Source organism: Pseudorasbora parva, chromosome 18 (genome assembly GCF_024679245.1).
Source record: "Pseudorasbora parva isolate DD20220531a chromosome 18, ASM2467924v1, whole genome shotgun sequence".
NCBI lineage: Eukaryota > Metazoa > Chordata > Actinopteri > Cypriniformes > Gobionidae > Pseudorasbora > Pseudorasbora parva.
The window spans coordinates 42,067,720-42,095,529 of NC_090189.1; the positions used below are offsets into that span (position 1 = coordinate 42,067,720).

General features: G+C 42.3%; 2 protein-coding genes across 2 annotated transcripts in view; one reads left to right on the forward strand and one right to left on the reverse strand.

Moving 5' to 3' along the window:
• ube2b (ubiquitin-conjugating enzyme E2B (RAD6 homolog)) overlaps positions 1-27,810 on the forward strand; it is a 254,975-nt gene that overhangs the window by 200,861 nt on the left and 26,304 nt on the right. The gene's annotated exons all lie outside the window — the stretch shown is intronic.
• On the reverse strand, positions 970-27,240 carry ppp2cab (protein phosphatase 2 catalytic subunit alpha b). The gene is made up of 7 exons (XM_067422896.1): positions 26,898-27,240; positions 17,032-17,241; positions 12,980-13,153; positions 12,751-12,840; positions 12,471-12,632; positions 7,756-7,874; positions 970-1,572 (listed from the first exon to the last, which is right to left on the reverse strand). The coding sequence occupies exons 1-7, from the start codon at positions 26,997-26,999 to the stop codon at positions 1,500-1,502; spliced, it is 930 nt and encodes a 309-aa protein (XP_067278997.1). The 5' UTR covers positions 27,000-27,240; the 3' UTR covers positions 970-1,499.

Below are 27,810 nucleotides of genomic sequence, written 5' to 3' on the forward strand. Positions count from 1 at the left end.
AAAATCCCAGTAACTGAGCAGATTGTGAAATCTTCAGGCCGGCCCGTCTGGCACCAACAACCATGCCACGCTCCAAATGGCTTAAATCACCTTTCTTTCCCATTCTGACATTCAGTTTGGAGTTCAGGAGATTAGGCTTGTTTGAGATGCGCCTTGCCTCGCCTGAAATAAAGGCGAGACTAGGCGGCTGCAGTGAGGGGAGGAGTGAAAAAAGTTCAGGCAAGCCGGACAGTTCTCTCCTCTCGTAGGATCAGACACCTGCGAGATCAGTTGCAGATATCGCGGGATTCACACTGGATGTTTTTGTTATTTATTTCCTTTCGAAAGGCCTGTTTATCAAGCATTTTTATTTTAATTACACACGTTTTTATATATTTTTATTAATATGACAACAATCACATAACCCACTGAGAGATCGCACTGTCCGAGAGTTTGGGAATATTCACACATAATTTATACACATTAAAACATGATATCAGAGTTTTAAAATCAAATATTTAAAAAAACAACCTTACATCACAGTTGTTTAAACCAATGAACATTAAGCTGTGTCGTCAGCAAGTCGTTTCCCATCATGCTTTTGGTCAGCGCAGTCGGTGGAGAGCAACTGCGCTCGACTGCAGAATCCGACACGTCCGCCTCGCCATCGCGAGAGATATTTGACATACGTCAGCCTGACATCAGAGCAAGGCGGACCGCCCTCGGACACATTTCTAAACGGCATGCATCTCGCGCTGATCACCGGTGATCGGTTCTGCGCAGATTTTGCTCATCTCAAACAAGCCTACTGTCTTAAACAGGACTACACCCCTAAATGCATTGAAGCAACTGCCATGTGATTGGTTGATTAGATAATGGCATTAATGAGAAATTGAACAGGTGATCCTAATAATCCTTTAGCTGAGTGTATAAAGCTCAGTAGAAATAAATGTGACTCTAGAGCAGCAGTAAAGCAGGAATCAGACCAGATACAGGAGCAAGATCCATCTTTATTGTTGAACTGGTACCCTTTATACAGACACAAACCATCATATGAAGCCATGCCAGCATTCCTACGACGGCATGCCATCTTAGTCTGCCACAATTTGTGTAGTTGGCATTTGTTTAACATGTTTTCACCGTAAATGAATGGGATACAAAAGCATCTAATTCCTCCCACACCACATGGAAAAAAAGGGGAAGTAAATGGTAATAAACTGACATGTTAGCTTTCATTCAGTGGAAAAAAAGTGCAAACAGACATAAAAAAAAGGTAAACAAAGAGGGTTCAGAAGGGTTTGTGTTGGGGACAGAAGCAGGAGGATTCGCAGCTGATATCTCATGGTCGTGGTGTCGGACTGAAGCCGGGCGGTTTGGTTATGGCACACACCTTTTGGTCCACAGACATTCTTACTGGATCAGTTTTCTCTTTAATCTTTTATATATACTGTTGCCCATTCCTCTCCTCTTATTTTAAACTGAATGAAGATTATTATATCATGGCAATACTGTGCAGAGATTCACAGGAAGTAGTCGGGGGTGCGGCGGGTGACATGCGGCTCTCCTCTGCGGGGCGCGGGGTCAAACTGCAGGCTGAAAAACACACACAACACCAGATTAGAAAACACACAACAACACCACACTGATCTCATGAAAGGGTGTATGTATGATACACCAATTCGTATGTAATTTCGGCGTGCTTTCTATACGCATAATTGCTTTTTAGCGTGTTTATCAATGCCGTTTCATTCTATCCCCCCACACTGCTCCTACCCCTAAACCATCACACACACCCTACCCCTAAGCCTACCCATCACACACACTGCCCCTAAACCTACCCATCACACACACACACACACACACACACACACACACACACACACACACACACACACACCCTAAACCTGCCCATCACACACACAGCCCCTAAACCTACCCATCACACACACACACACTGCCCCTAAACCTACCCATCACTCACACACACACACACACACACACACACACACACACACATTCAGACACATTTTGAACGCGTAACTCAAAATCTTCTCTAAACCTGCCCATTTGTGTATTATAAAAACAGGATAACAGGCAGATACGACTGCAGGAACAATTTATTCAGAAACTACAAATACTCCAAGTGTCCCGAGGCCAAACGATTGATTTGTGTGAAGAAAATCCCCAAAAGTGATCAGAACGTCGAGTCCATCCGCCGAAGATTAATAATACATTTCAAATATTGCCGCCGGAAGAAACGTCACGTCAGCTTTGACAGCATTGGCTCTCGTGTGTCTCGTGACCGATCGCGTCACGCTAAAGAGTCGTGTGTATTATTTGAATCAGACATATTAACGAGTGTGTGTGTGTTCTGTTCACGAAGGGGCGCGATCATCATTTCAGCGACTGAAACATTAAGATCAACTCTGTTCTTCACATGAAGATATCGTCTGACTTCAGAAGCTTTGGAATGCAACATGAGTTAATACTTTATACAGTTTTTGGTCTGTTTTTGCAATAAATACCTGTGATTGTACATTTATTTGCCCGTTACGTGTTTTATATTGCTGAGAGTGTGTAGGTTTAGGGTAGGAGTGGAGTTCGTTGCTCCAAAATATCAAATTAATTCTGTCAGATCAGGTTGGCGGAATCACACAGCGAAATACACCTGGAGATGATGGTTCGTTTAGACACACACGCGCGGAATCACACAGCGTGACATACACACGGAGATGATGGTTCGTTTAGGCGTGACACGCGGATAGCTCAAAATGTGTACAGATAACACGCCACTTGGCTTTAGAAAGTGTGTATGTTTACGCAAAGTCATGATGTCATGTTGCAACACCAGATCAGACACACGGGCATACTTGAACTACAGAAAAGGCATCCAAAGAAGTCGATGAGTGTGTATGGAAAGTTCAATATAGACGACTCTTTGTCCAGAAAGGCAGAAGACAGAGAGCATCATCAACTCCGCATTAGGGGTGTGCGATATCATTGTAATGGTTGTTTTAAAGATGTGCAATCTGATATTATCGAGTATATCCCCTCACACACACCTAGAGAGAGTGTGTGTTAGACAGGTGCCGATTTTCGATAATGCGATTTATCACGATAATGAATATGCACAATATTGTTATCGTGGGCACTTTAAAATATCGTAAATAATAATTTATTTACAATTTATATTTTTTTTATAAATGCACTCAAGATTACTTTGCCCATCAACCGTATAAATGCTCAACACCGCTGTATTCTGCGTCAAAGAGAAGCGCTCAGATATAAACAAGCCCAACGTGCGTTTGCACATGACTGAACCGGTGAAGGAGACGCGCTGCTGAAGTGCCGCTCAGTGACAGCAGAGGGCGCTGATGAACCGGTGAAGGAGACGCGCTGCTGAAGTGCCGCTCAGTGACAGCAGAGGGCGCTGATGAACCGGTGAAGGAGACGCGCTGCTGAAGTGCCGCTCAGTGACAGCAGAGGGCGCTGATGAACCGGTGAAGGAGACGCGCTGCTGAAGTGCCGCTCAGTGACAGCAGAGGGCGCTGATGAACCGGTGAAGGAGACGCTGCTGAAGTGCCGCTCAGTGACAGCAGAGGGCGCTGATGAACCGGTGAAGGAGACGCTGCTGAAGTGCCGCTCAGTGACAGCAGAGGGCGCTGATGAACCGGTGAAGGAGACGCTGCTGAAGTGCCGCTCAGTGACAGCAGAGGGCGCTGATGAACCGGTGAAGGAGACGCTGCTGAAGTGCCGCTCAGTGACAGCAGAGGGCGCTGATGAACCGGTGAAGGAGACGCGCTGCTGAAGTGCCGCTCAGTGACAGCAGAGGGCGCTGATGAACCGGTGAAGGAGACGCTGCTGAAGTGCCGCTCAGTGACAGCAGAGGGCGCTGATGAACCGGTGAAGGAGACGCTGCTGAAGTGCCGCTCAGTGACAGCAGAGGGCGCTGATGAACCGGTGAAGGAGACGCTGCTGAAGTGCCGCTCAGTGACAGCAGAGGGCGCTGATGAACCGGTGAAGGAGACGCTGCTGAAGTGCCGCTCAGTGACAGCAGAGGGCGCTGATGAACCGGTGAAGGAGACGCTGCTGAAGTGCCGCTCAGTGACAGCAGAGGGCGCTGATGAACCGGTGAAGGAGACGCTGCTGAAGTGCCGCTCAGTGACAGCAGAGGGCGCTGATGAACCGGTGAAGGAGACGCTGCTGAAGTGCCGCTCAGTGACAGCAGAGGGCGCTGATGAACCGGTGAAGGAGACGCTGCTGAAGTGCCGCTCAGTGACAGCAGAGGGCGCTGATGAACCGGTGAAGGAGACGCTGCTGAAGTGCCGCTCAGTGACAGCAGAGGGCGCTGATGAACCGGTGAAGGAGACGCTGCTGAAGTGCCGCTCAGTGACAGCAGAGGGCGCTGATGAACCGGTGAAGGAGACGCTGCTGAAGTGCCGCTCAGTGACAGCAGAGGGCGCTGATGAACCGGTGAAGGAGACGCGCTGCTGAAGTGCCGCTCAGTGACAGCAGAGGGCGCTGATGAACCGGTGAAGGAGACGCTGCTGAAGTGCCGCTCAGTGACAGCAGAGGGCGCTGATGAACCGGTGAAGGAGACGCGCTGCTGAAGTGCCGCTCAGTGACAGCAGAGGGCGCTGATGAACCGGTGAAGGAGACGCTGCTGAAGTGCCGCTCAGTGACAGCAGAGGGCGCTGATGAACCGGTGAAGGAGACGCTGCTGAAGTGCCACTCAGTGACAGCAGAGGGCGCTGATGAACCGGTGAAGGAGACGCGCTGCTGAAGTGCCGCTCAGTGACAGCAGAGGGCGCTGATGAACCGGTGAAGGAGACGCTGCTGAAGTGCCGCTCAGTGACAGCAGAGGGCGCTGATGAACCGGTGAAGGAGACGCGCTGCTGAAGTGCCGCTCAGTGACAGCAGAGGGCGCTGATGAACCGGTGAAGGAGACGCTGCTGAAGTGCCGCTCAGTGACAGCAGAGGGCGCTGATGAACCGGTGAAGGAGACGCGCTGCTGAAGTGCCGCTCAGTGACAGCAGAGGGCGCTGATGAACCGGTGAAGGAGACGCTGCTGAAGTGCCGCTCAGTGACAGCAGAGGGCGCTGATGAACTGCAGAATGCAGCGGTTACCCCGGAAACCAGCAAACAAACAAAAACCGCGTGTATTTTTTAAAACAGCCATTCGTTTTTGTAATCTCAATGTTGTTCATCACAGCACCAAATACTTAATACTTAAAGACTTAATAGGCTATTTATTTTCAAACTTAAACATTTTTATGTTTTAATCTGGAATAGGCCTACAACAGGGCTATTCAAATCTTACCCTGGAGGGCCAATGCACTGCAGAGTTTAGCTCCAACCCTGATCAAACACACCCACCTGTGATTTTCTAATGATCCTGGAGACATTGATTAGCATGTTCAGGTGTGCTTGATTAAGGTTGGAGCTAAACTCTGCACTGCATTGGCCCTCCAGGGTAAGATTTGAATAGCCCTGGCCTACAACATGCCCTAATAATTAGAGCTGTTCTGATTATTTATTATTGTTTTTAATTAAAACTTTGAGACATACAACTTCATTAGTTAACATGTTAATTCATTATTACCAAACTGACAATGAAAAATAATTATAAAGAATGAATCATTCAATGTTAATTTCTTATTTACTGTTTAAATGACATTAAAATCAAAATAACTTTTATGGACCTAAGATAAAACTAACAATGATCAGTATTTCTTAACTTACATTACCAAAAACATTATACTTTCTGTACCAAATGTAGCTATTGCTCAATCTTAGTTAACGCATAAACTAATGAGCCCTTATTCTAATTTGTAAGCCTACCTGTTGTTCTTTATAGCCTAATTCTTTTGCACTTTAATCTGTTTGAAAATTGTACTTTTACAGCTCTGAAAAATATCAAGAGACCACTTAACATTGATTTCTCAATGAGGGGTCTCTTAATTTTTTTCCCAGAGCTGTATATATTTTTTGTGTATTATCGTATTTAAACATTCAGTTATTTTTGTTCTTACAAAAATAGTTCTTAAAGCTAGTTCTTAAAAATAGTTCTTAAAGCCTATATCGTGATAAAACTTCATCAATTAATCGCAACATGAAAAATTGATATCGGCACATGCCTAGTGTGTGTGTGTGTGTGTGTGTGTGTGTGTGTGTGTGTGCACGCGTACACTACGTGAAGATTAGACTACTGCAGGTGCACACTTTCTTTGCATTTATTTTTAATAAATATCACAGGAAGAATCCAGATATCAGCATGATAAATGTGATATTGATTTTATACAACTTTACTAAACAAGAATTTAATATTAAGTGACTTATCTTTTAGACACCATTTTGCCCATTTTTACTCTATTTCGCCAACGAGAATGATTCAAAACAAAGTCACAGCACTGTAATCGCACCTCTGAGCAACACACGGTGTTTCCTTACTGAACGAATCAGCTGAATCAGTTGAATCAATCATTCAGTGACTAAAGCCGGGTGCACACTGTGCGATTTTGGCCACGATTTGGCCGTCCGAGACAAATTTAGGAAATCCTAAAAGATTCCTCTGATCCTAGGCTAAAATCTGACGTCTTTGGTCGTTAGTTTGACATGTTCACCGGCCGCCGATTAATGAGCGCTGCGATCAAATTTTACCTCAGACTAAATTCTGGCAGTGTCAGAAGATTTGGCACACAATCCTGCAGTGTGACTTCTCCTACGACGACAGTCAAATATCTCCGTTTTTCAAGACAAACTATGACCAAAACGAGAGCTCGAGATTTGTTTGTAGCCAGCATTTCAGTCCCGCGTGTAATGCAGCTCACAGTCACCCAACGCGTCATTCATTGATGATATAAAGCTCCGGGTTAGTTTTCTTGCGCGCGTCCGTCTTTAGCGCGCCTTAACTATCGTGCCGTCTGACATTAATGTCAACTGAGATCTTACAGTGTGACACGGCTTACATCGGGGATCATGTTCGTACAGTCTGACAGGGGGCATTTGCAAAGGATTTTGAAAAATCACACAGTGTGCAGGACCCATAAGACAGATTAAGAGTCAAATGATTTGTTCCTGAATGAATCAGTCGTTTGAATGAATTGGTTGACTCTCAATAACTCCCTCATTAACAGTGACTTTTTTTAATTTCACATTTAAAGTATCTTTTCATGTTTTAAATAATTCCAAATATCAATATTCGACGTTATGCGTTTAAAACATCTGAATATTATGTATGCATAACTGCAGGTTACGCGTCACCTCTAAGCTCATTAAACAGTGTGTGTGAATGCCACTTCAAATGCAGCTTCTGTTTCCTCTCCAATGCGAAGATGAATTTTGTTGATACTTGATTTGATTGGTAACAGCCCTATTGTGTCTTATTATAATAATTCAATTGAATTAAATTCATGAAATTAACACAAAAAATGTTGCACACATATATGTGTATGTATGTATGTGTTTTTATATATATATAAAAACACATACATACATACACATACATATATATATATATATATATATATATATATATATATATATAAAAATGTAATAACGGAAAAAATACATTTAAACTGTTTGTAAAAGATGATTGGTGTCACTGCTGTGAACTGACCAGCACACAGAATATGAAGAATATCAAAAACTTTAGGAGTCAGCTGATCACCAGCACAATAACACACTCTGCAAAATATTGTCTAATTATCGTTAGAGAATTTTTTTTGTTTTGGTCAATATCTCACACCCCTACTCCGGTCAAGCTTTTCAACTTACAACGAGTACTTCAGGGTGTCGTCGAGCTCCATGATGGCCGCCTGGTTCCCACACCGGTAGCAGTAGTTCGGCGCGCTGAAAATCGTCACCACGTTACGATCATGGCACCAGTTGTAGCCCTAGGGGACAGAGAGACATGTGAACCGATTAGCACCGCCGGTTCTCCACCAAAACACTGTCACGCTGCCTATGTTTACCCTTTTAAAGTCATTTGAAATAGATTTTTCTCATTTGGATTTGCATTAAATATTGCAATTGAACGCACTACATTGGTATAGTTTTACAGATATTAAAGTATGCAATTTCAGCAATAAAACTTTAAAGTCATCTAAAAAGGAAACAAATTAGATGTTCATTTTAAGAGACCTGTCTTATTTTCTCTTGTATATTTAGTTGTGCTCTTTAATAAAGAAAAAGCACTTATCCGATTCCTCGATTAATCGCTGGAATAATCGGTACAATACTCGATTACTAAAATAATCTACAGCTGCAGCCCTAAACAACAGTCTGTAATGACACGAGGGTGAGGAAATGAGAGAAACGGTAACAGGTGAATTAACCTTTTAAGATAAAATAGATTAGGCCATCCTTAAAAATATTTTGGTTTGCAGTAACAGTAAACATTTTTTTAAAAAGGGTCGGTAGGTAGGTCTATATTTTTTTTTTTTCAAATTTTAATACAAAAAAAAAAGTAAATTTTTGGTGATGGTGATTATGTAGGTATGAATTTAAACAAATTGGCATATCGTGACATCAGTGACTGGGTCTTCAAGCCGTGCCTTCGGGCGTGTAGGCTAATTGCAGGCTATATAGACCACAAAAAAATTGAAATATTTGTCAAAAACATGTTTATTGCATAAATTTCAGGTGCATTCTTTAAGAAAAGGGTCCAACCACCAGCTAGCTGTCATTGACTCAAAGCTGTCAACCCTCCCTTTTTTTCCGGGTTTCTCACGTATTTTAGCTCTTTTCCCGCTGTCTTCCCGTTTTAGTATTTTCCCGTGATATGTTTCTTATTTTTACGCTCGATTGTGTTAACTCAGAACACGCAACTATCTGTGTCTCTGAAGTGGCTTGCACTTCTTGCCAGACCAACGCATCTGGTGATATAGACTAGTGCATTTGAATATTAAAAAGCAAAAAGTTGTTTTTATGAATTCAATTAATTAAGTAGCTATAACCAGCTATTCAATCAAGAGCAGTGAGTGAGTCCTTATCTTCTGTTTGACAGACAGCAGTAAAGGCTACTGCCCCTTTAAGACCTAATACAGAGATATGCTCGTCTTTCTCAACTGTATAAAGTTCTCTTAAGGCATATACAGACTGTCTGATGGATACTCATCAAGATCGACATGTTGACATACTTTTTGTGTGAGTTTATCTGTTCAAACGCAAGACTTGAAAGAACTCAATATTTGCGCGCTGTGAGACGTGCGCGCGCTGCGCACAGAGACAGATCTTCTCTTACTGCAGAGGGTTCTCATTCGCGTCTTCTGGCGAATATACTGGTCATACGGCAGCACTCGCATGCATTGAACACAGTTTACCAAGATAGACCGTTTTGCCCACGTTTTTCTTTTATTATCGCTGTTGTAGTGCACGTGTCTCCATCGACAGAACCATACATAAAGCATTATTTTTAACGTTACAACCAGTGCCGCCGCTCCCACCACGCGCTGGGGTCGAGCAGAACACACGCTACCCATAGCAACGCGTTATGACAACGACATTTCAGACTGACAGGGACAAGATAAACGGCTTTTCCGCCATTTGTTACTGTTTTGTACACGTTGTTATATTAATTATAATTCAAATTCTGTTTTATTCGCCCCAATATAGTAATGATAAATGTTGAGAGGGGCACTTTTGATTAATTTTCAAAAAGGGCAGTGGCTCAAAGCCCTCCCCTCTGCAGTGCACTTGCCTGGTGTGTGTAACGTGTCCATGGTCCTGACTCCTGTCACACAATGCGGCGAAATCTCCGACAGGGCTTTAACCTGGCTTTAACAGTCTAACGTTACAGTGAATGAGAGTATGAGCCGAGCCGAAACGAACGCACGTGCAGGCCATAGTGTGACATCCGTTAACCATAGTGTAAACATAGATGACGTCACAGGTTTTTCTATAAACGAAAGAACGTAGCCTTCGTTTGTATGGCCCAGGCAATTTATACATTTATAATACTTACTAAAATATAATTCATATTATTTTATTACTGTTGTATTAGTTGTTTGAAAAGTAAAAAAAAGAAATTGGTCGGTCTTAAAGTCAATTTACAACCGGCAAGTCGGTCGGACTAAAAGGGAAAAAAAATAAAAAATTGAGTCGGCCCTAAATTGACAGGGTCGGTCGGGTTACGGCAAACAAGAATATTTTTAAGGATGGCCTTATGCCAAAAAAACACCACATTCAGCTAGAGCTGCGCGATTAATCGTATTTTAATCACGATAACGATATCTGCTCCTCTCGATTGAGCCAGTCTTTGTTTCTTCACATGACACTTATACTATTTGTGTGACTAAACCTGCCACAATCAAACCTTCAGCGATGACCTTCAACTAATGCAACACGGATCTCCGCCTTATAGGTTGCGAAGGTGCATTTATTCTGCAAACTTTCACAATTCAATCGGGAAAATTGTAATGTTACAGTATGGTTTATTGTTATGTTTCCAGAGTGTGGTCTTTTAATATCACTGTCAGTGCATTAAGCCCCGTTAAGCGTTTTTATAACAGGGTATATGCAGGAATCCTGAAGTTAATTTTAATACCTTTTTAAGACTTTTTAAAGACCTTCTCAAAATATTTCAAGACCTCATCGCACTTCAAGTTCTAATCGGCAACAAACCTTTAATTAACAGTTGTAGTCAAATGTAGACTTAAAATCTCTATCGTAGGCCAATTTTGTATTGTTTATATTGCTTATCTGTTTTACAACGTATGGAGGGCGACACATTACCTAACTGCGCATTTCGCAAAATACATGACGTCACCCGTAGACAGCGCTCGCCAGGGATGGAGATTAACTTTTTTTAAAGTCTACCACTCAATGTTTTTACCAGCCACTTTTTTGTTTTTAACAAATTAATACTACAAGCTCTACGATACTTGGGCAGTTTATTTAATCTCAACTCTCAAGTCAATACTGACATTTTCACGATGATTTGTGGTCTTTTATGGCTTCCAGTTTTATGGTTTTTAGTCCCAAGAATGAAACTATTCATTCTGGCATCTTTGAAGCGTGTTGACAACACACCGAGCAGAACATGTCAGTAGGGAAGCACCAAAATCAAAATTCTTGGCCGAAACAAAAAAAGAAACCAAAGCCGAAAGCCAAAAAATAAAATTCAAACTAAAATGTTTAACTCGACCTCACTCATGTGTTCATTAAATAATAATGCACAGGCCTAACTGGCCTGCAGAAAGGTACAGAAATTGAACAAAGTAATCAAATGTAAAATAACTGCATATTTAACTGTTTAAATGAAAGAGTAATCCTTATCAAAGTTACAAAAGCTATTCAATCAAGAGCATTGTTTAATGTCAAACTAAATATAAGGACATCACTCAGGCAGCAGTAAAGGCTACTGCCCCTTTAAGACCTGAGGCAGGGATATGCTCGTCTTTCTCGACTGTGCACACTATACAGTTCACTTAAGGCATATTCAGACTATGTCAGCTAGGATACTCATCAAGATGGACATGTTGACATACTTCTTGTGTGAGTTTGTCCGTTTAAGCGTAAGACTTGAAAGAGAAGTCAATATTTGCGCGCTGTGAGACGAGTGCGCGCTCTCGGATGATGCATAGCGTCAGATCTTCTCTCAGCGCGCGCGCGCGCGAGTCTCACAGCGCGTCTTCACGCGAGTGATGACGGAGAAAACGACTGGTCATATGCGCACATACGGCAGCACTCGCATGCATTGAACAAAGTTTACAAAGAGGTGAAACAGCTCGGCAGGTGAAGCGAGTTTACCCGCCACAACTCTAAATCAGCCGCATTTGGCTGGTGGCGGTGCTAATTTCCATCCCTGCCGCGCGCGCTCCGAGCCGATCTCAGACTGAGCGCCCCGTTGTTTTTTAATACTTATGGGGATGAAAAGAAATATATTCATAAATACTTTTTGGAGTCAAACTCTTTTGACAAAGCTTGAACAAAATACTTTCAAAATTTAAGACTTTATAAAGCCGTGATAAGACTTTTTAATACTTTATAAGGGTCTTAATTTTCCCAAAATTGATTTATCACCTTTTAAGACTTTTCAAGACCCCGCGGATACCCTGTATAATGTCCCATGCCAGGTATTTTTTATTTTATATATCAAAGAGCATCTTTGCTTTACGAATTTGCAAGACAATCTGAATCTGTGGTTTGTCTCATTTGCAAACGAATTGTGTTGCTTTAAAAATCTAATGTGAATACAGATTACAAAGCGTTCCCCAAAACCACGTGTTTTGTGTTGATGTACCGTCTGATGAAGTTATCAGAGTTGGTTAGCGCCACCTACAGGCCTTTTGGGTGAAGTTTAGGTTGGTAAAGAATATGCAAAATGGCCATAACTACATTACCTTTTTGATAGAATAATCGTGGTTTATAATTTTGAGCAAAATAATCGTGATTTACAGTTTAACCATTATCATGCAGCCCTACATTCAGCTGCAATGTTAATGTGTTTAACTTCCACGTAAGGGCAGGACTGTGTATTTTGAACCCACCTCCATCACTAGCTGGTGAGCCCTAGAGACCAGCGTAAGGCCATTTGCATGGTTGAACGTCTCGGATATATCCTGCCCAAAAGTGTAGCCTGCACCTCTGGGAGAAATACCCCAACCTCCACGGTCATCCGGATCAGACCACAATAAATCACACATGGGTCCCTGAGGAAAGACCAAAACCGGCTCAAAAACTGCACACAACAGGGTTGCAACCATTACCAGCGTTTGCAGCTAAAAGTCACTTTTATAAGAAAATGACATGATAATGGATGATCAATACCTCATGAGGAACTTCCTGTAAACGATCCAGCGCTCTGATGTGATCAAGAGTATCTATGGACGGTGACAATCCTCCGTGAAGACAGAATATCTACAGGGGGGGAAAAAACAAGAAGCTTTTAAAGCTGAAGTGCGTCATTTCTGCACCAAACAGAAGTGGCTGGAATCCAAGATAATATATCTATACATATATTTAACACATAAAGAGAGCTTCGGGAGAGTTGACCTACCTGACCATCTACCAAGGCAGTGAGAGGAAGGTAATCGAAGAGGTCTGTGAAGTATTTCCAAACATTGGCATTGCCGTATTTCCGTAAGCACTCGTCATAAAAGCCGTACACTTGTGTGATCTGTCTGCTTTCGTGGTTCCCTCGAAGTATTGTAATGCGTTCACGGTATCTTACCTGGAATTACAAGATATGACCAAAGATTACCTACATTTAGAGTAAAAACAGACTCTTTACTTTCCAAGTGGCTCAGCGTAATAAAATGAGTCTTATTTGGTCATTAACCTTCATTAATACGACACACCCTTGTCTCATGCCTCGAGTATGAGTAAAGACTGGCACATATTTTCAGCCCAAAACTTGGAATAACTTCCAATTACAATCCCATGTAAAGAAGAAATATATCACTTATAGATTTATATGCAATGCTAAAGCACGACTCCGGTTTGCAACCAAATTTTGGCATTTCACAACCTTTTTTCCTGCCTGTGCAACAATTTTGTTGGCGATCGCACTGGTGCCTCCACCTGATAAGAGCTGCCATTTTGGTTACATATAAGAAACAAAAGGAACGTGGAACAAAACCGCACTACTCGTTTGATTGCCATTACACCCAACAGCTATTTATTTTCCCAGTCCTCGACATTAAGCCTGTTCACATGTAACAGTAAATCTGTCACTTGTCTGAGTAAAAAATTAGCTTGTCCGGTATTTTTTTTGTGCGTGTTGTAAATATGATTTATTCAGAAGCAATATTCTCACCAGTGTTCAGTCATCTTTGGCTTTTTTTAAATCTGCTTATTTGTGATATTTTTACCTTTTATAAAGGGCATTTCCCCCTAATCTTATTAAATATAGGCTATGCTTCAGGTTTCATTTTATATTCTTAAATTTGTTTAATACATTAAATTAGAATAAAGACACTATAGGGCTGTTAACAATCAAATTAAATAGTTTACGCTAAAAAATAACAACTGCATTAAATTATATTATGAGATTTGTATTTTTGAATAAACAAATAAGAAATGTCGGAAAGAATGCTTAAACATAAAACTAAACCACCAGTAGGTGCAGCAGGTGAGTCTTAATGAGCGAGTCATGAGTCAAATGCTGACCACATTTAAGATTTTAATAAATAAATATAGCTCAGTTTTAATAAATTGTTCACATGTTTGTGAAGTGCGTCATGTTTTTAACATTAAAGGATAGTTTAAACCCACAGTTAACTGTCTGTTTTCTACATCTTTCACTCAGGAGCAAAAATTTGCCTTTAAACTTTAAAGAAATAAAGATTTTACATTCATCGTGATATTTATCGATATCAACTGATATGGAAAATTATATATCGTGATAATTTTTGGGGGGCCATATCGCCCAGCCCTACTTATAATCAGGTTTTATATGGAGCGAGGAACAGACCATGACGTGTAACATTTAATCGCTAAACTATTATTTATTTTGTAAACAAGGCTTTATGCTTGACTGGTGTCGTACCATGCACATAACAGCTTTAATTTCATCTGTCACTATTAGGGCAGTCACTTTATTCGATGATGTGAAATATCCGTAATCGAACTATAAATAAACTATCCGGTTTTTAAAGTGCCATGAGCGCAATTTTTTACAGTCGGTGCGTTTACATGGAGCACTGTAATCGGTTTAAAAGTCCAATATGAATGAAAATGCTCCATATAAACACCCCAATCGTAATACAAATGCCCAAACTGAATGAAATTGTAATCGTTTTGAGAGAGGTGGGATAAACCTTTTCATGAATCGATCAAACTTATGTGACGTACACAGTGCGTGCCTTCACCACTGAAGAGCACACGCCACGCCGCGCTCATACACACCAGGCTATAATGTTGACGAGAGAGGAAAGTATATTTTTCTGAGGGATAAACGTTTTATTTCGTAAGAAGTTATGAGGATAATGTTGGCATAATGACAATGTCCCTAAACCTACCCATGTAAGCAAACAATCAGCTACTTCAACTGCGCCTGACATTAGAATTTATTTTTTCTGAGATGATTATTACACTTTACAACAAATGAATAGCTTTTATAAAACCGTATAAGTCCTGGTGTCCGTTGAGAGTTGCTACGGCATCCGTAAACACATTCAGCTGCTGGAGAGGACGGCGTCGACATCTGATGCGGTAGACAAACTGAAAGCTGTGATGATTGCATAGTGGCTCTTCATATCGATTAAGTTGATAACCTGCTCTTTCAAACATTAATTTAACAATTTATTTTTTCATAAAGGCTGTGGCCTGAGTCCTGTTTATGACTGTCAGACTGTTAATGCATTTGTGATTGAATCTCCGGTTTTTTTGGTAGGGGGAGTCGTAGATATTCAAATATATTCGAATACATTGCTTGACATTTGATATCCATTCGAATTAGATTTTTTTCAAAAACGACAGCCCTAGTCACTATAGCTCTCTCTTCCCAGTGCCTCTGTTGATAACAGCCTTCATCATACCAAAAACCCAGAAATGTTTACAAGCCGCTTACCAAAAAAAAAACGAGTGTTTAAAGACATACAAGTACATACATGCAATAGAGACAGAGCAAGACATGCTAGATTACAGTGAGAACTACGATCACTGGAGGGGAAAGTAATCACCGACAAGAAATAACATAAAACTGACATTTAGATATTTGACAAAACGTTGGCTGCACACGTAGACATACTGAGGGTCAGGATCCCAAAGCTGACCCATTTCTCCTGCTAAAGCTTCACGTCTTATTGCCTGTATCCACTTTTGTCTCCTTAAACGAGTTTTTTTTTGAGTCGACAGCTTATAAAAACTTAGTTATGTGTTTTTTAGCTTGTTAGCGGCACACCTTGTCACATCAGCTTTTAGACTTTGTTCTGTTTTTTGTAATAAGTCTGAAATGACAAGGAGGCCGCTTCACGCAATACAAAGTCAATGGAGAGCGATGGATTATTTCCCCTTCCCCGGTGCGGGCGTGGCCTAAATACACTTTCTCTATTTAAGATATCATAATTGTTCACAGGCTGGACCATCTGACCAATCAGAGAGAGAGAGAGCGAGAGATGCTATTTACTTGTTTTTGTGTAAGTAATACGTTGTCAGATATGTATAAACTTAAATAGACAACCTGTACAAGTAGTTAATGTCTCTTTGTATTAATTTGTCCTGTTATTGACGTAATGCGCGTCATTGACAAAATGCGCACCCAGATGTTCGAATAGTTCGAATATTCGTGTTTGTTTTAGAGGGAATATTCTAACGTCATTTTTGAGCAATTTTGACAGACCTAGCTTGGAGACCGAATCCATGATCGAACCGTTTCAGACACTGTGAGGAAAAACCAGAGGTGGACAGTAACTCAGCTCATTTACTTGAGTCCTGTACTTAAGGACACTTTTTGAGTATCTGTACCTTACTTGAGTATTATTATTTTTTCTGGAAACTTTCAAATTTAGTAAAGTTAAGTAAAGTAAAGACAAATATCGTACTTTGTACTCCTCTACACTTCTATCAAGGTCTTCTTTAAAAGGTGTTTGTGTTTTTGCAGAAAGCCTTTCAGAAATCACTCTTGTACAGCATTTCTTGGAAGAAGAGGGATGTCAAAATGCAAATTTTTTCGAGTATTCACATAAACAAAGTTGATTCTGTCTTCAGTGAAGGTGAACAGTGTGAGAATATCAGATGTGTATTGTATTGGATCCGTGCATTCGGCCTTAAAGTGACAGGAGCTTTAAAAAGAGCTTTGTAACTTTAGTATTTAAATGAGTTTAAGTTAGTCGTCTGCTAGTGTGTCAGATGGAGCGTCACTGACTGCCTTAAACCATGATGGCATAATGTGCATTTATACAACTATAATACAATAATGCATTGACATTACATTTACTTTTGATACTTAAGTACTTTTAAACAACAAACACTTCTGTACTTTTACTTCAGTAAAAATCTGTTTGAACAACTTTCACCTGTAACGGAGTAATATTTGACCAGATGTACTGTTACTCAAGTAATGAAGTTGAGTTCTTTGTCATCAACACTACAAAAGTTAACACTTACCTTAAGACCGACCAGCAGTGTGACGGTTTCCACAGAATAATAGCCTCGGTCCACATAATCTCCCATGAACAAGTAGTTTGTGTCTGGTGACTTTCCTCCGATTCGGAAGAGCTCCATGAGGTCGTGAAACTGGCCGTGAACATCTCCACACACAGTGACTGGACATCTCACTTCCTGCACGTTAGACTCCTTGGTCAGGATTTCTTTAGCCTGTGGGGAAAATAATAATAATAATGTCAGTCAGATTTCTGAGTTGCCAGTGTATTAAACGCGATTACACCATGGTCTGTCTGAATACTTGAGGTAGTTGTTAATTAGTGTAGCTAATCACAGGTAGTTGATTTCTGTTCTATATTAATGCAGTGCGTTCATTGAAGTGCGCACGCACACAGAAATATTCAGGAGCACAGAAACTTGTCGTCAACACTTTTTTTTTTAACAATTATTCAGATTTCTCAATAGGCTAATTCAATTAAATAAATGTAACCGTACCGCACTACTTTATCACTGTCTTATTTAAAGCGGGAAGAAGATATAACGAGTCGTAGCTGTGTGTGTGTTTGAGTATGTATAGGTATACGTGGTTTATGAGGACACAAATGTGTTACAACATAAACATGGTTTATGAGGACACTTCCTGTGTGGTAAAAAATGCAGAGAGAGAGTGTGTGTGAGTGTGTGTGTGTGTGTGTGTGTGTGTGTGTGTGTGAGAGAGAGAGAGAGAGAGAGAGAGAGAGAGTGAGTATGTGACTGTGTGAGAATGTGTGTGTGTGAGAATGTGCAAGTTAGAGTGTGTGAGCAAGTATTAGGGTGAATGTGTGTGAAAGTGAGTGTGTGAGAATGTGAGCGCACGTGCTTATGTGTGTGTGAGAGAGAGAATGTGAGAGTGTTTGATTGAGAGAGCTTGTGTGTGTGTGAGAATGTGAGTTAGTGTGTGACAGAGTGAGTGTAAGAGTGTGTGAGAATGTGTGTGAAAATGTGAGTTAGTGTGTGAGAGAGAATGTGAGTGTGTGAGAATGTGTGTGTGTGTGTGTGTGTGTGTGTGTGTGTGTGTGTGTGTGTGTGTGTGTGTGTGTGTGTGTGTGAGAATGTGAGTTAGTGTGTGACAGTGTGAGTGTTAGTGTGTGAGATAATGTGAGTGTGTGAGAATGTGTTTAAGAATGAGTGTGTGTGAGAATGTGAGTGAGTGTGTGACAGAGTGAGTGTTAGTGTGTGAGAGAATGTGAGTGTGAGAAAGAATGTGTGTGTGAGAATGTGAGTTAGTGTGTGACAGAGTGAGTGTTAGTGTGTGAGAGAATGTGAGTGTGAGAGAGAATGTGTGTGTGTGTGAGAATGTGTTTGAGAATGAGAGTGTGTGAGAATGTGTGACAGAGTGAGTGTTAGTGTGTGAGAGAATGTGAGTGTGTGAGAATGAGTGTGTGAGAATGTGAGTGTGAGACAGAATGTGTGTGTGTGAGAATGAGTGTGTGAGAGAATGTGAGTGTGAGAAAGAATGTGTGTGTGTGAGAATGTGAGTTAGTGTGTGACAGAGTGAGTGTTAGTGTGTGAGAGAATGTGAGTGTGAGAGAGAATGTGTGTGTGTGAGAATGTGTTTGAGCATGAGAGTGTGTGAGAATGTGAGAGTGTGTGACAGAGTGAGTGTTAGAGTGTGTGTGAGAATGTGAGTGAGTGTGTGACAGAGTGAGTGTTAGAGTGTGTGAGAGAATGTGAGTGTGAGAGAGAATGTGTGTGTGTGAGAATGTGAGTTAGTGTGTGACAGAGTGAGTGTGAAGGGGGGGGTCGCACACCGGACGCGGAGCTCGGCGGCGCGTCACGCAGCGTCTCAGGTATCGCACACCGGACGCGCACATTTTAAAAGGCTACGTTTATTATACATTTCCCCAAAATATGTTTAGACTTTATTCAAGCTGTTGAACTCAGAATGTAAAACAAATGTGTCTTGTAGCAAAGGGTGAAATCAGTATACCTTAACGATAATAAACTTTTAATATAAAGCCTTGAAATGGCGCTCTGTGGCGCGGCAGGATTTAGAACAACTTCCTGAGTCGCCGCGGACAGGCGCCGAATGCCGCCACCGGTGTGCGTACACTCATTGAAAACAATGTGTTCGAATTTTAAAGACGTGGCGCGCCGCCGAGCTCCGCGTCCGGTGTGCGACCCCCTTTAGTGTGTGAGAGAATGTGAGTGTGAATGTAAGTTAGTGTGTGTGAGAATGTGAGTGTGAATGTGAGTTAGTGTGTGTGAGAGTGAGAAAGCCTTGCCTATTTAAATATTCAAGCGCACATAGAAGAGAAAGTGCCCCGCGTCTCTCAGTTTGGTTCTCGCGCTGCAACACTAGTTTAAGCGCACCTACGCGTCTCACAGCGCGCAAATATTCATACAAAGTAATGTGAATATGCCGGTCTTGTGCATCATCATAAAAAACAGACGCTTATGTCGCTTTTATATGAACGCTCACCGCCAGCGTTTGTCATTTTCACAAGTTTCATGGCCTACAGAATATATTGTGAATATCTAAACAAGCAATATATAAAGAAAAAACAGAGCCTCTGTTTAATTATATCTTCATGTATTTATCATCACTTGAATATGGGTGCGTTTCATGAAAAAAGCGGAGAAAAATCGCATGGTCAAAGACTAACTTACATCCATTCATAATCATAACACAGAAGGCGTAACTGTTAGATCGAGTCACCCCAAAGCTTCAGTCCTAGAGCTCGTCTTGGGGCGACATTTCATTCAATAGCAGCCGTTTTGATTTAGATGCTGTTTATTGCTGATGATCGCATTATTTTTCATATGCATCTGCTTGTGAGAGCTCGGTTCTGTTTCTTCTCCGTCTGTGTTTTGATCTTGAGATTCTGTACTCGTTCAGGATTAGGGATGGCGAAAACTAAACATTTTCTTGACCGACCATCGAGCCTCATTAGCCGGTTGAAACCAGTTAACCGATTAGTTTAAAATATGCTGCGCTATTTGAAATAGCAGCCACTAGCCGCGCCTGCAATTTCGCAACTCTGTCACATCTCTCTATGATCTCTCTGCCGCTCTCACACACACACACAGTCCCGGCGCCGCCTCCTCCCTTCTACTCACGTCACTTTTTGAAATCCCCTACAGTGCGAATAATTCCCGCAAACGCGGCGCCGAGGAGCTAGTTTGTAATCGGAGGACAAAAGGCTCCTTAGTTTTGAAATGGTTTGGGTACAAGGTGACAATAATAAAGAAAGATGATGATCAACACCTTATGTGTTGCCACTGAAATGTAGATGTAATATATTTCCAAATGTAAGCCCATCTTATGCGGAATGACGCTTCATCCTGTCGTCTGCCTCGGCTCTAACCTCGAGTGTTTTAGCCGGTTTACTTTCTGCAAACCTTGTGAGCACACAAACCCAAACGCTGTGACCTCGCGCCAAATGTTTTTATTGGTTTATTAAGTACAAACAGGCGAGTTATGAAAAATTGAGTGAGAGGGATTTGTTCACTTCACACAAAAAGATTTTGTAATGAGACGGCTAACTGTAGTAGCGTTTAGTCCACTGTATAATAGCCTAATTTAGAGATCACTTCTTTTTTTTAACCGACACCTTTGATCGGTTAACGTTGATACGGTCAACCATCGGTCAAAGGTCATCGGTTAACATCCCTATTCAGGATATGCGTAATAGCGACCCCCCTACCATATAACAGAGAAATCCAGAAAATATTGTCAATGGAAGAGTTCTCTCTTTTGGTTCTCATAAAAGACATAAGAGATATTTAAAAAAGAAAATCAATCCGTGCTCTTGACTGAATAACTTTAAAGCCCCGTTCACACCGCCAGCGACACGCAGCAACATGATCCCATTCATTCCAATGTAGCGCTGCCGACTCCCGGCGACACGAGCGACAGTGACCGTTGGCGACAGAATGTGGGCGTGTCAAGCGACGCGAGACACGCAACAAAAGTTCAGAAATTTCAACTTTATGCAAACGAGAAGCGATTTTCGCGAGCGACAACCAATAGGAGTGAAGTCAGTGCACGTGATCCGTCAGCTTTACTGCTGCTACTGCGGTGTCCGGAGGAGTTGTTGGTATTAGCTTTTAGCAAGTCCCGTTCTTTACGATATGTCTCTGTGTAGCCTACATACAGAGACACATTTAAAAAAAAATGATGCATGGAAAAAAGTGTCTGGGATTGTGGGGATATAAAGTAAGTTTTGACTAAACTGCATGCAATATGGTCTACCTATTACAGTACAGTGTGTATGTATTCTAATAACTTAATAACAATAAGCTCTGTTCTGCAAAACACTAGTAATAAAAACGGTACTATTTAATGACGTTTATATGCAACCCGTAGTGGGAACGCCCATTAGCGACATGAATCTCTGGCGCTGGCGACATGCAGTGAGAAAATCGCTGGAGGTGTGAACGGGGCTTAAGAGTTCATCTTTATTTATACAGTCAAGACTATGCAGTGATATTTTACATCTGATTACTATTTCTGTACCTGAAAATCTAGTTTAGACCCATGAAAAACCTGAAAGCTTTTCATTTGTTTGTAGACTTTGCACTACTGTATTTATTTGTGCCGTTTCTCATAATTCTATTATTTGTTCTCATTACATTACTGACTGTATTTAACAATATTTAAAATGTATACAAGTTAGGCTTTTGAAGCTTATTAAGGGTACATGGATCCAAAAAAAAAAAAAAACTAGGACTTTTTTTATTTTTTGTGTGGCAGGCCAAGTAAAATGTTGACTAGGCCAGTAGAAAAACTATTTAGCGTTGAGGCCTGGAATTAATCTAGATTTGAGATTAATCCTTTTTGGTGAAGCCCACCCTTAAAACTAGGGATCCACTGATACCAGTACTCAGGTGTCGGTCCGATACTGAGCTCAAGAACTCGTAAAACTACTCTGATACAACCGCACCCGATACCACTTTATTAGGGATGCACTGAAAATTCGGCCAAATAGCCTAAAAAAAACCCCGAAAGCCTTTTATCACAGAAAGAATGTGGCCGAAATGATTTGATGACGCAAACAGAAACCGCAAGTGCTTCTCTAAAGCAACATGTCTGAGGTGTAGGTCATTGCCAGGCCCTAGGTTTTTAGACCGTATAAACTGAATTTTGCTTTATATTAAGTGGTCATGAAAATGGAAATGTTCTTGAACTGGTTACTCTACATACTGCAAATTTCAGAACTCAAAACTAACTCTCCAAGATTTTTACTGCCCTTCTGAATGCCCGGATTAGAAATCTGGAGAAGGGTGAAGTTGCGATTCTCTTCGAAATGCCCCCTAACATGCGTAACCAATGAGGTTTGTTCTGAACAGCTCATGTCTGGATATTACATATTGGAACAGTCAAAGTCAGCCCAAGAACAAGAAAGCAACTAAATGTTTGCAACCATAAACAGAGGCTGTGACATGTTGGAAAACACTGTCTGATCGTTCTCTATCCCCTATATAGTGCACTGTCTGACCGTTCCACATCCCCTATATAGTGCACTGTCTGATCGTTCTCCATCCCTTATATAGTGGACTGTCTGACCGTTCCCCATCCCCTATATAGTGCACTGTCTGACCGTTCCCGATCCCCTATATAGAGCACTGTCTGACCGTTCCCCATCCCCTATATAGTGCACTGTCTGACCGTTCCCCGATCCCCTATATAGTGCACTGTCTGACCGTTCCCCATCCCCTATATAGAGCACTGTCTGACCGTTCCCCATCCCCTATATAGTGCACTGTCTGACCGTTCCCGATCCCCTATATAGTGGACTGTCTGACCGTCCCCTATCCCCTATATAGAGCACTGTCTGATCGTCCCCCATCCCCTATATAGTGCACTGTCTGACCGTTCCCCATCCCCTATATAGTGCACTGTCTGACCGTTCCCGATCCCCTATATAGTGCACTGTCTGACCGTTCCCGATCCCCTATATAGTGGACTGTCTGACCGTTCCCCATCCCCTATATAGTGCACTGTCTGACCATTCCCCATCCCCTATATAGTGCACTGTCTGACCCTTCCCCATCCCCTATATAGTGCACTGTCTGACCGTTCCCCATCCCCATATAGTGCACTGTCTGACCGTTCCCCATCCCCTATATAGAGCACTCTCTGACCGTCCCCTATCCCCTATATAGAGCACTGTCTGATTGTTCCCTATCCCCTATATAGTGCACTGTCTGATCGTTACCCATCCCCATATAGTGCACTGTCTGATCGTTACCCATCCCCTATATAGTGCACTGTCTTACCGTTCCCCATCCCCTATATAGTGCACTGTCTGACCGTTCCCCATCCCCTATATAGTGCACTGTCTGACCGTTCCCCATCCCCTATATAGTGCACTGTCTGATCGTTCCCCAACCCCATATAGTGCACTGTCTGATCGTTCCCCATCCCCATATAGTGCACTGTCTGACCGTTCCCCATCCCCTATATAGAGCACTGTCTGATCGTTCCCCATCCACCATATAGTGCACTGTCTGATCGTTCCCCATCCCCTATATAGTGCACTGTCTGACCGTTCCCCATCCCCACATAGTGCACTGTCTGACCGTTCCCCATCCCCATATAGTGCACTGTCTGACCGTTCCCCATCCCCATATAGTGCACTGTCTGATCGTTCCCCATCCCCATATAGTGTACTGTCTGACCGTTCCCCATCCCCATATAGTGTACTGTCTGACCGTTCCCCATCCCCATATAGTGTACTGTCTGACCGTTCCCCATCCCCTATATAGTGCACTGTCTGACCGTTCCCCATCCCCTATATAGTGCACTGTCTGACCGTTCCCCATCCCCTATATAGTGCACTGTCTGACCGTTCCCCATCCCCTATATAGTGCACTGTCTGACCGTTCCCCATCCCCTATATAGTGCACTGTCTGACCGTTCCCCATCCCCTATATAGTGCACTGTCTGACCGTTCCCCATCCCCTATATAGTGCACTGTCTGACCGTTCCCCATCCCCTATATAGTGCACTGTCTGACCGTTCCCCATCCCCATATAGTGCACTGTCTGATCGTTACCCATCCCCATATAGTGCACTGTCTGATCGTTACCCATCCCCTATATAGTGCACTGTCTGACCGTTCCCCATCCACCATATAGTGCACTGTCTGATCGTTCCCCATCCACCATATAGTGCACTGTCTGATCGTTCCCCATCCACCATATAGTGCACTGTCTGATCGTTCCCCATCCCCTATATAGTGCACTGTCTGACCGTTCCCCATCCCCATATAGTGCACTGTCTGACCGTTCCCCATCCCCATATAGTGCACTGTCTGACCGTTCCCCATCCCCTATATAGAGCACTGTCTGACCGTTCCCCATCCCCTATATAGAGCACTGTCTGATCGTTCCCCATCCCCTATATAGTGCACTGTCTGATCGTTCCCTATCCCCTATATAGAGCACTGTCTGACCGTTCCCCATCCCCTATATAGAGCACTGTCTGACCGTTCCCCATCCCCTATATAGAGCACTGTCTGATCGTTCCCCATCCCCTATATAGTGCACTGTCTGATCGTTCCCTATCCCCTATATAGAGCACTGTCTGACCGTTCCCCATCCCCTATATAGAGCACTGTCTGATCGTTCCCCATCCCCTATATAGTGCACTGTCTGATCGTTCCCTATCCCCTATATAGAGCACTGTCTGATCGTTCCCTATCCCCTATATAGAGCACTGTCTGACCGTTCCCCATCCCCTATATAGAGCACTGTCTGATCGTTCCCCATCCCCTATATAGAGCACTGTCTGACCGTTCCCCATCCCCTATATAGAGCACTGTCTGATCGTTCCCCATCCCCTATATAGAGCACTGTCTGATCGTCCCCCATCCACTATATAGTGCACTGTCTGATCATTCCCCATCCACTATATAGTGCACTGTCTGATCGTTCCCCATCCCCTATATAGTGCACTGTCTGATCGTTCCCTATCCCCTATATAGAGCACTGTCTGATCGTTCCCTATCCCCTATATAGAGCACTGTCTGACCGTTCCCCATCCCCTATATAGAGCACTGTCTGATCGTTCCCTATCCCCTATATAGAGCACTGTCTGACCGTTCCCCATCCCCTATATAGAGCACTGTCTGATCGTTCCCCATCCCCTATATAGAGCACTGTCTGATCGTCCCCCATCCACTATATAGTGCACTGTCTGATCGTTCCCCATCCCCTATATAGAGCACTGTCTGATCGTTCCCTATCCCCTATATAGAGCACTGTCTGACCGTTCCCCATCCCCTATATAGAGCACTGTCTGATCGTTCCCTATCCCCTATATAGAGCACTGTCTGACCGTTCCCCATCCCCTATATAGAGCACTGTCTGATCGTTCCCCATCCCCTATATAGAGCACTGTCTGATCGTCCCCCATCCACTATATAGTGCACTGTCTGATCGTTCCCCATCCCCTATATAGAGCACTGTCTGATCGTTCCCTATCCCCTATATAGTGCACTGTCTGATCGTTCCCCATCCCCTATATAGAGCACTGTCTGATCGTTCCCCATCCCCTATATAGAGCACTGTCTGATCGTTCCCTATCCCCTATATAGAGCACTGTCTGACCGTTCCCCATCCCCTATATAGAGCACTGTCTGATCGTTCCCTATCCCCTATATAGAGCACTGTCTGACCGTTCCCCATCCCCTATATAGAGCACTGTCTGATCGTTCCCCATCCCCTATATAGAGCACTGTCTGATCGTCCCCCATCCACTATATAGTGCACTGTCTGATCGTTCCCCATCCCCTATATAGAGCACTGTCTGATCGTTCCCCATCCCCTATATAGTGCACTGTCTGATCATTCCCCATCCACTAAAGTTTACTTCAGCATCTGTTTATAATGTAGGGGGCGGGGCTTCAGATTGCAGAGAGCATTTGATTGGACAGAAAATCAGAGCGATGTCATCAAAATCATTCATCTTAGCAGAAGTGAGAAACTGTACGTTTTGAATCTTCTAAAAGTGAGTTGTCACTGCTTTTGATCACACTAGCTTTATAAATAACAGTAAAGGCTAACATATTCATACTAAGAGACAAAAAACTGTTAACGACTTTAACTCGTTGTGTCAACTCAATTTATTTGCTACTGTAACTGTGTTACATTTACTCAATTCATTAACCATTTACTTGATTTGACAGATTTAAAATGTACTCAATGTTTCAGGCATTATAACGTCTCACCAAAAAGTACGTACACCGTAACATTAGTTTAAGTTAATAAACGGAGCACAACTAAGAAATCTCCTGCAGCAACAGAACAGCACGGTTGAAGGTTTAAGGTGCAATCAAAACTTTTACACACTCGAGTTGTGTGTAACACGATCAGACACGCACCAATGCAGTGCTGGAATAGTTTAGCGTGTGTGTGTTCGACTGTCATCAGATGATGGCCACTCACACGGGCGCCATTTTGAGGCACTGTGCGTGAGGATGAGGAAGCGGCCGCGTTCAAAAAGAAGTCGCTTTTTCAAAACAACTATTTTATATGCAGAAAAATCTCTATACATCTAATTACACGATGTTTTTATCCGAGGCAACGTTATACTGACTTGAAAAGTCGCGATTTAACGTTACAGTAGATTGATTCATACAGTAAGTTACCAGCCTAGTGTACATAATAAAAGATTCAGAACATCTCAACAGTCACCAATTAAAGATTTAAGGAAGATACATGTCGGGTTGAGTCACTAAATGAAGTACAATCGTAGATTCTTATTGAGTGTTGCGTCGGTTTAAACATCCGCCATCTTGTAAGTTAGCGGCTAACGCGGCTAACGGGTAAAACCGTCAAATAATCCCGAAACACGATCTTAATGGAGCACCACACACACATACCTTCTCGCAGAGGCTCTTGACTTGGCTTTCTGAGAGCTGTTTGCATTCGTTCAGCTGTTCAATCCATTGATCGAGCTCTTTCGTAAACGCCTTTTCATCCATGTCTGCTTTTCTTTTACTCGGTTTTCACACAGATTTCCGATCTAACTTCTCCCGGCTTTCCACGAATGTCCACCCGAAATCGTCTGCTTACTTTAAAGCGTACATGTGGCCAGGGATGTTGAAATGGTTCGGTATGGTAACGTTAATCCTGTGAGGAAACGAGAAGCCGTCGGCCTTCAGAGTCCCACCCTGACCACAGTTGTTTTTACTTCAGTCTTCCTCACATCAAACGCCGACAACCGGCACGGCGCAGATTGGACGCTCGCAGCTGTTCCATGCTGGATACTCCGCTCTGATTGGCCGTCCGTAGCTGTTCTGCGTTTCTGATTGGCTGCCAAATACGTCGTTGGGCGTTTTCCTTTACTGCATTAGCATCTCATTAACGCGTCAACGGTTAAATTTTGTTGTGTAATTATTTTATAATAAAGGGATTTTTTTTTAGTTTGTTGTTGAAATATTATTTTCCAGGGATTATCTAAGGGACTAAAACATACCTGTATAGAAAGTCTTTCAATGTTTAAATTGCTTATTGTTTACATTTTTTGTGTTGATTTTATTTTAATTCTTAATTGCTCTAACTACTTCATCCCTTTGTAGCACTTTGAGATTTTCTTTAAAATATAAAGTGCATTAAAAATAAAATGTAGCATTATTTATTATTATGATCTAGAAAAAAGCTCGCTGCTTCATTTTCGGTTCTGTATATCTAACAAACTAAGGGAAATACATTTGAGTTCTTCAAAATATTTATGTGAGTAATTATACTTTGTCAAAATGTAAGGATATTAATGTAAAATCATTATTTTGTTCA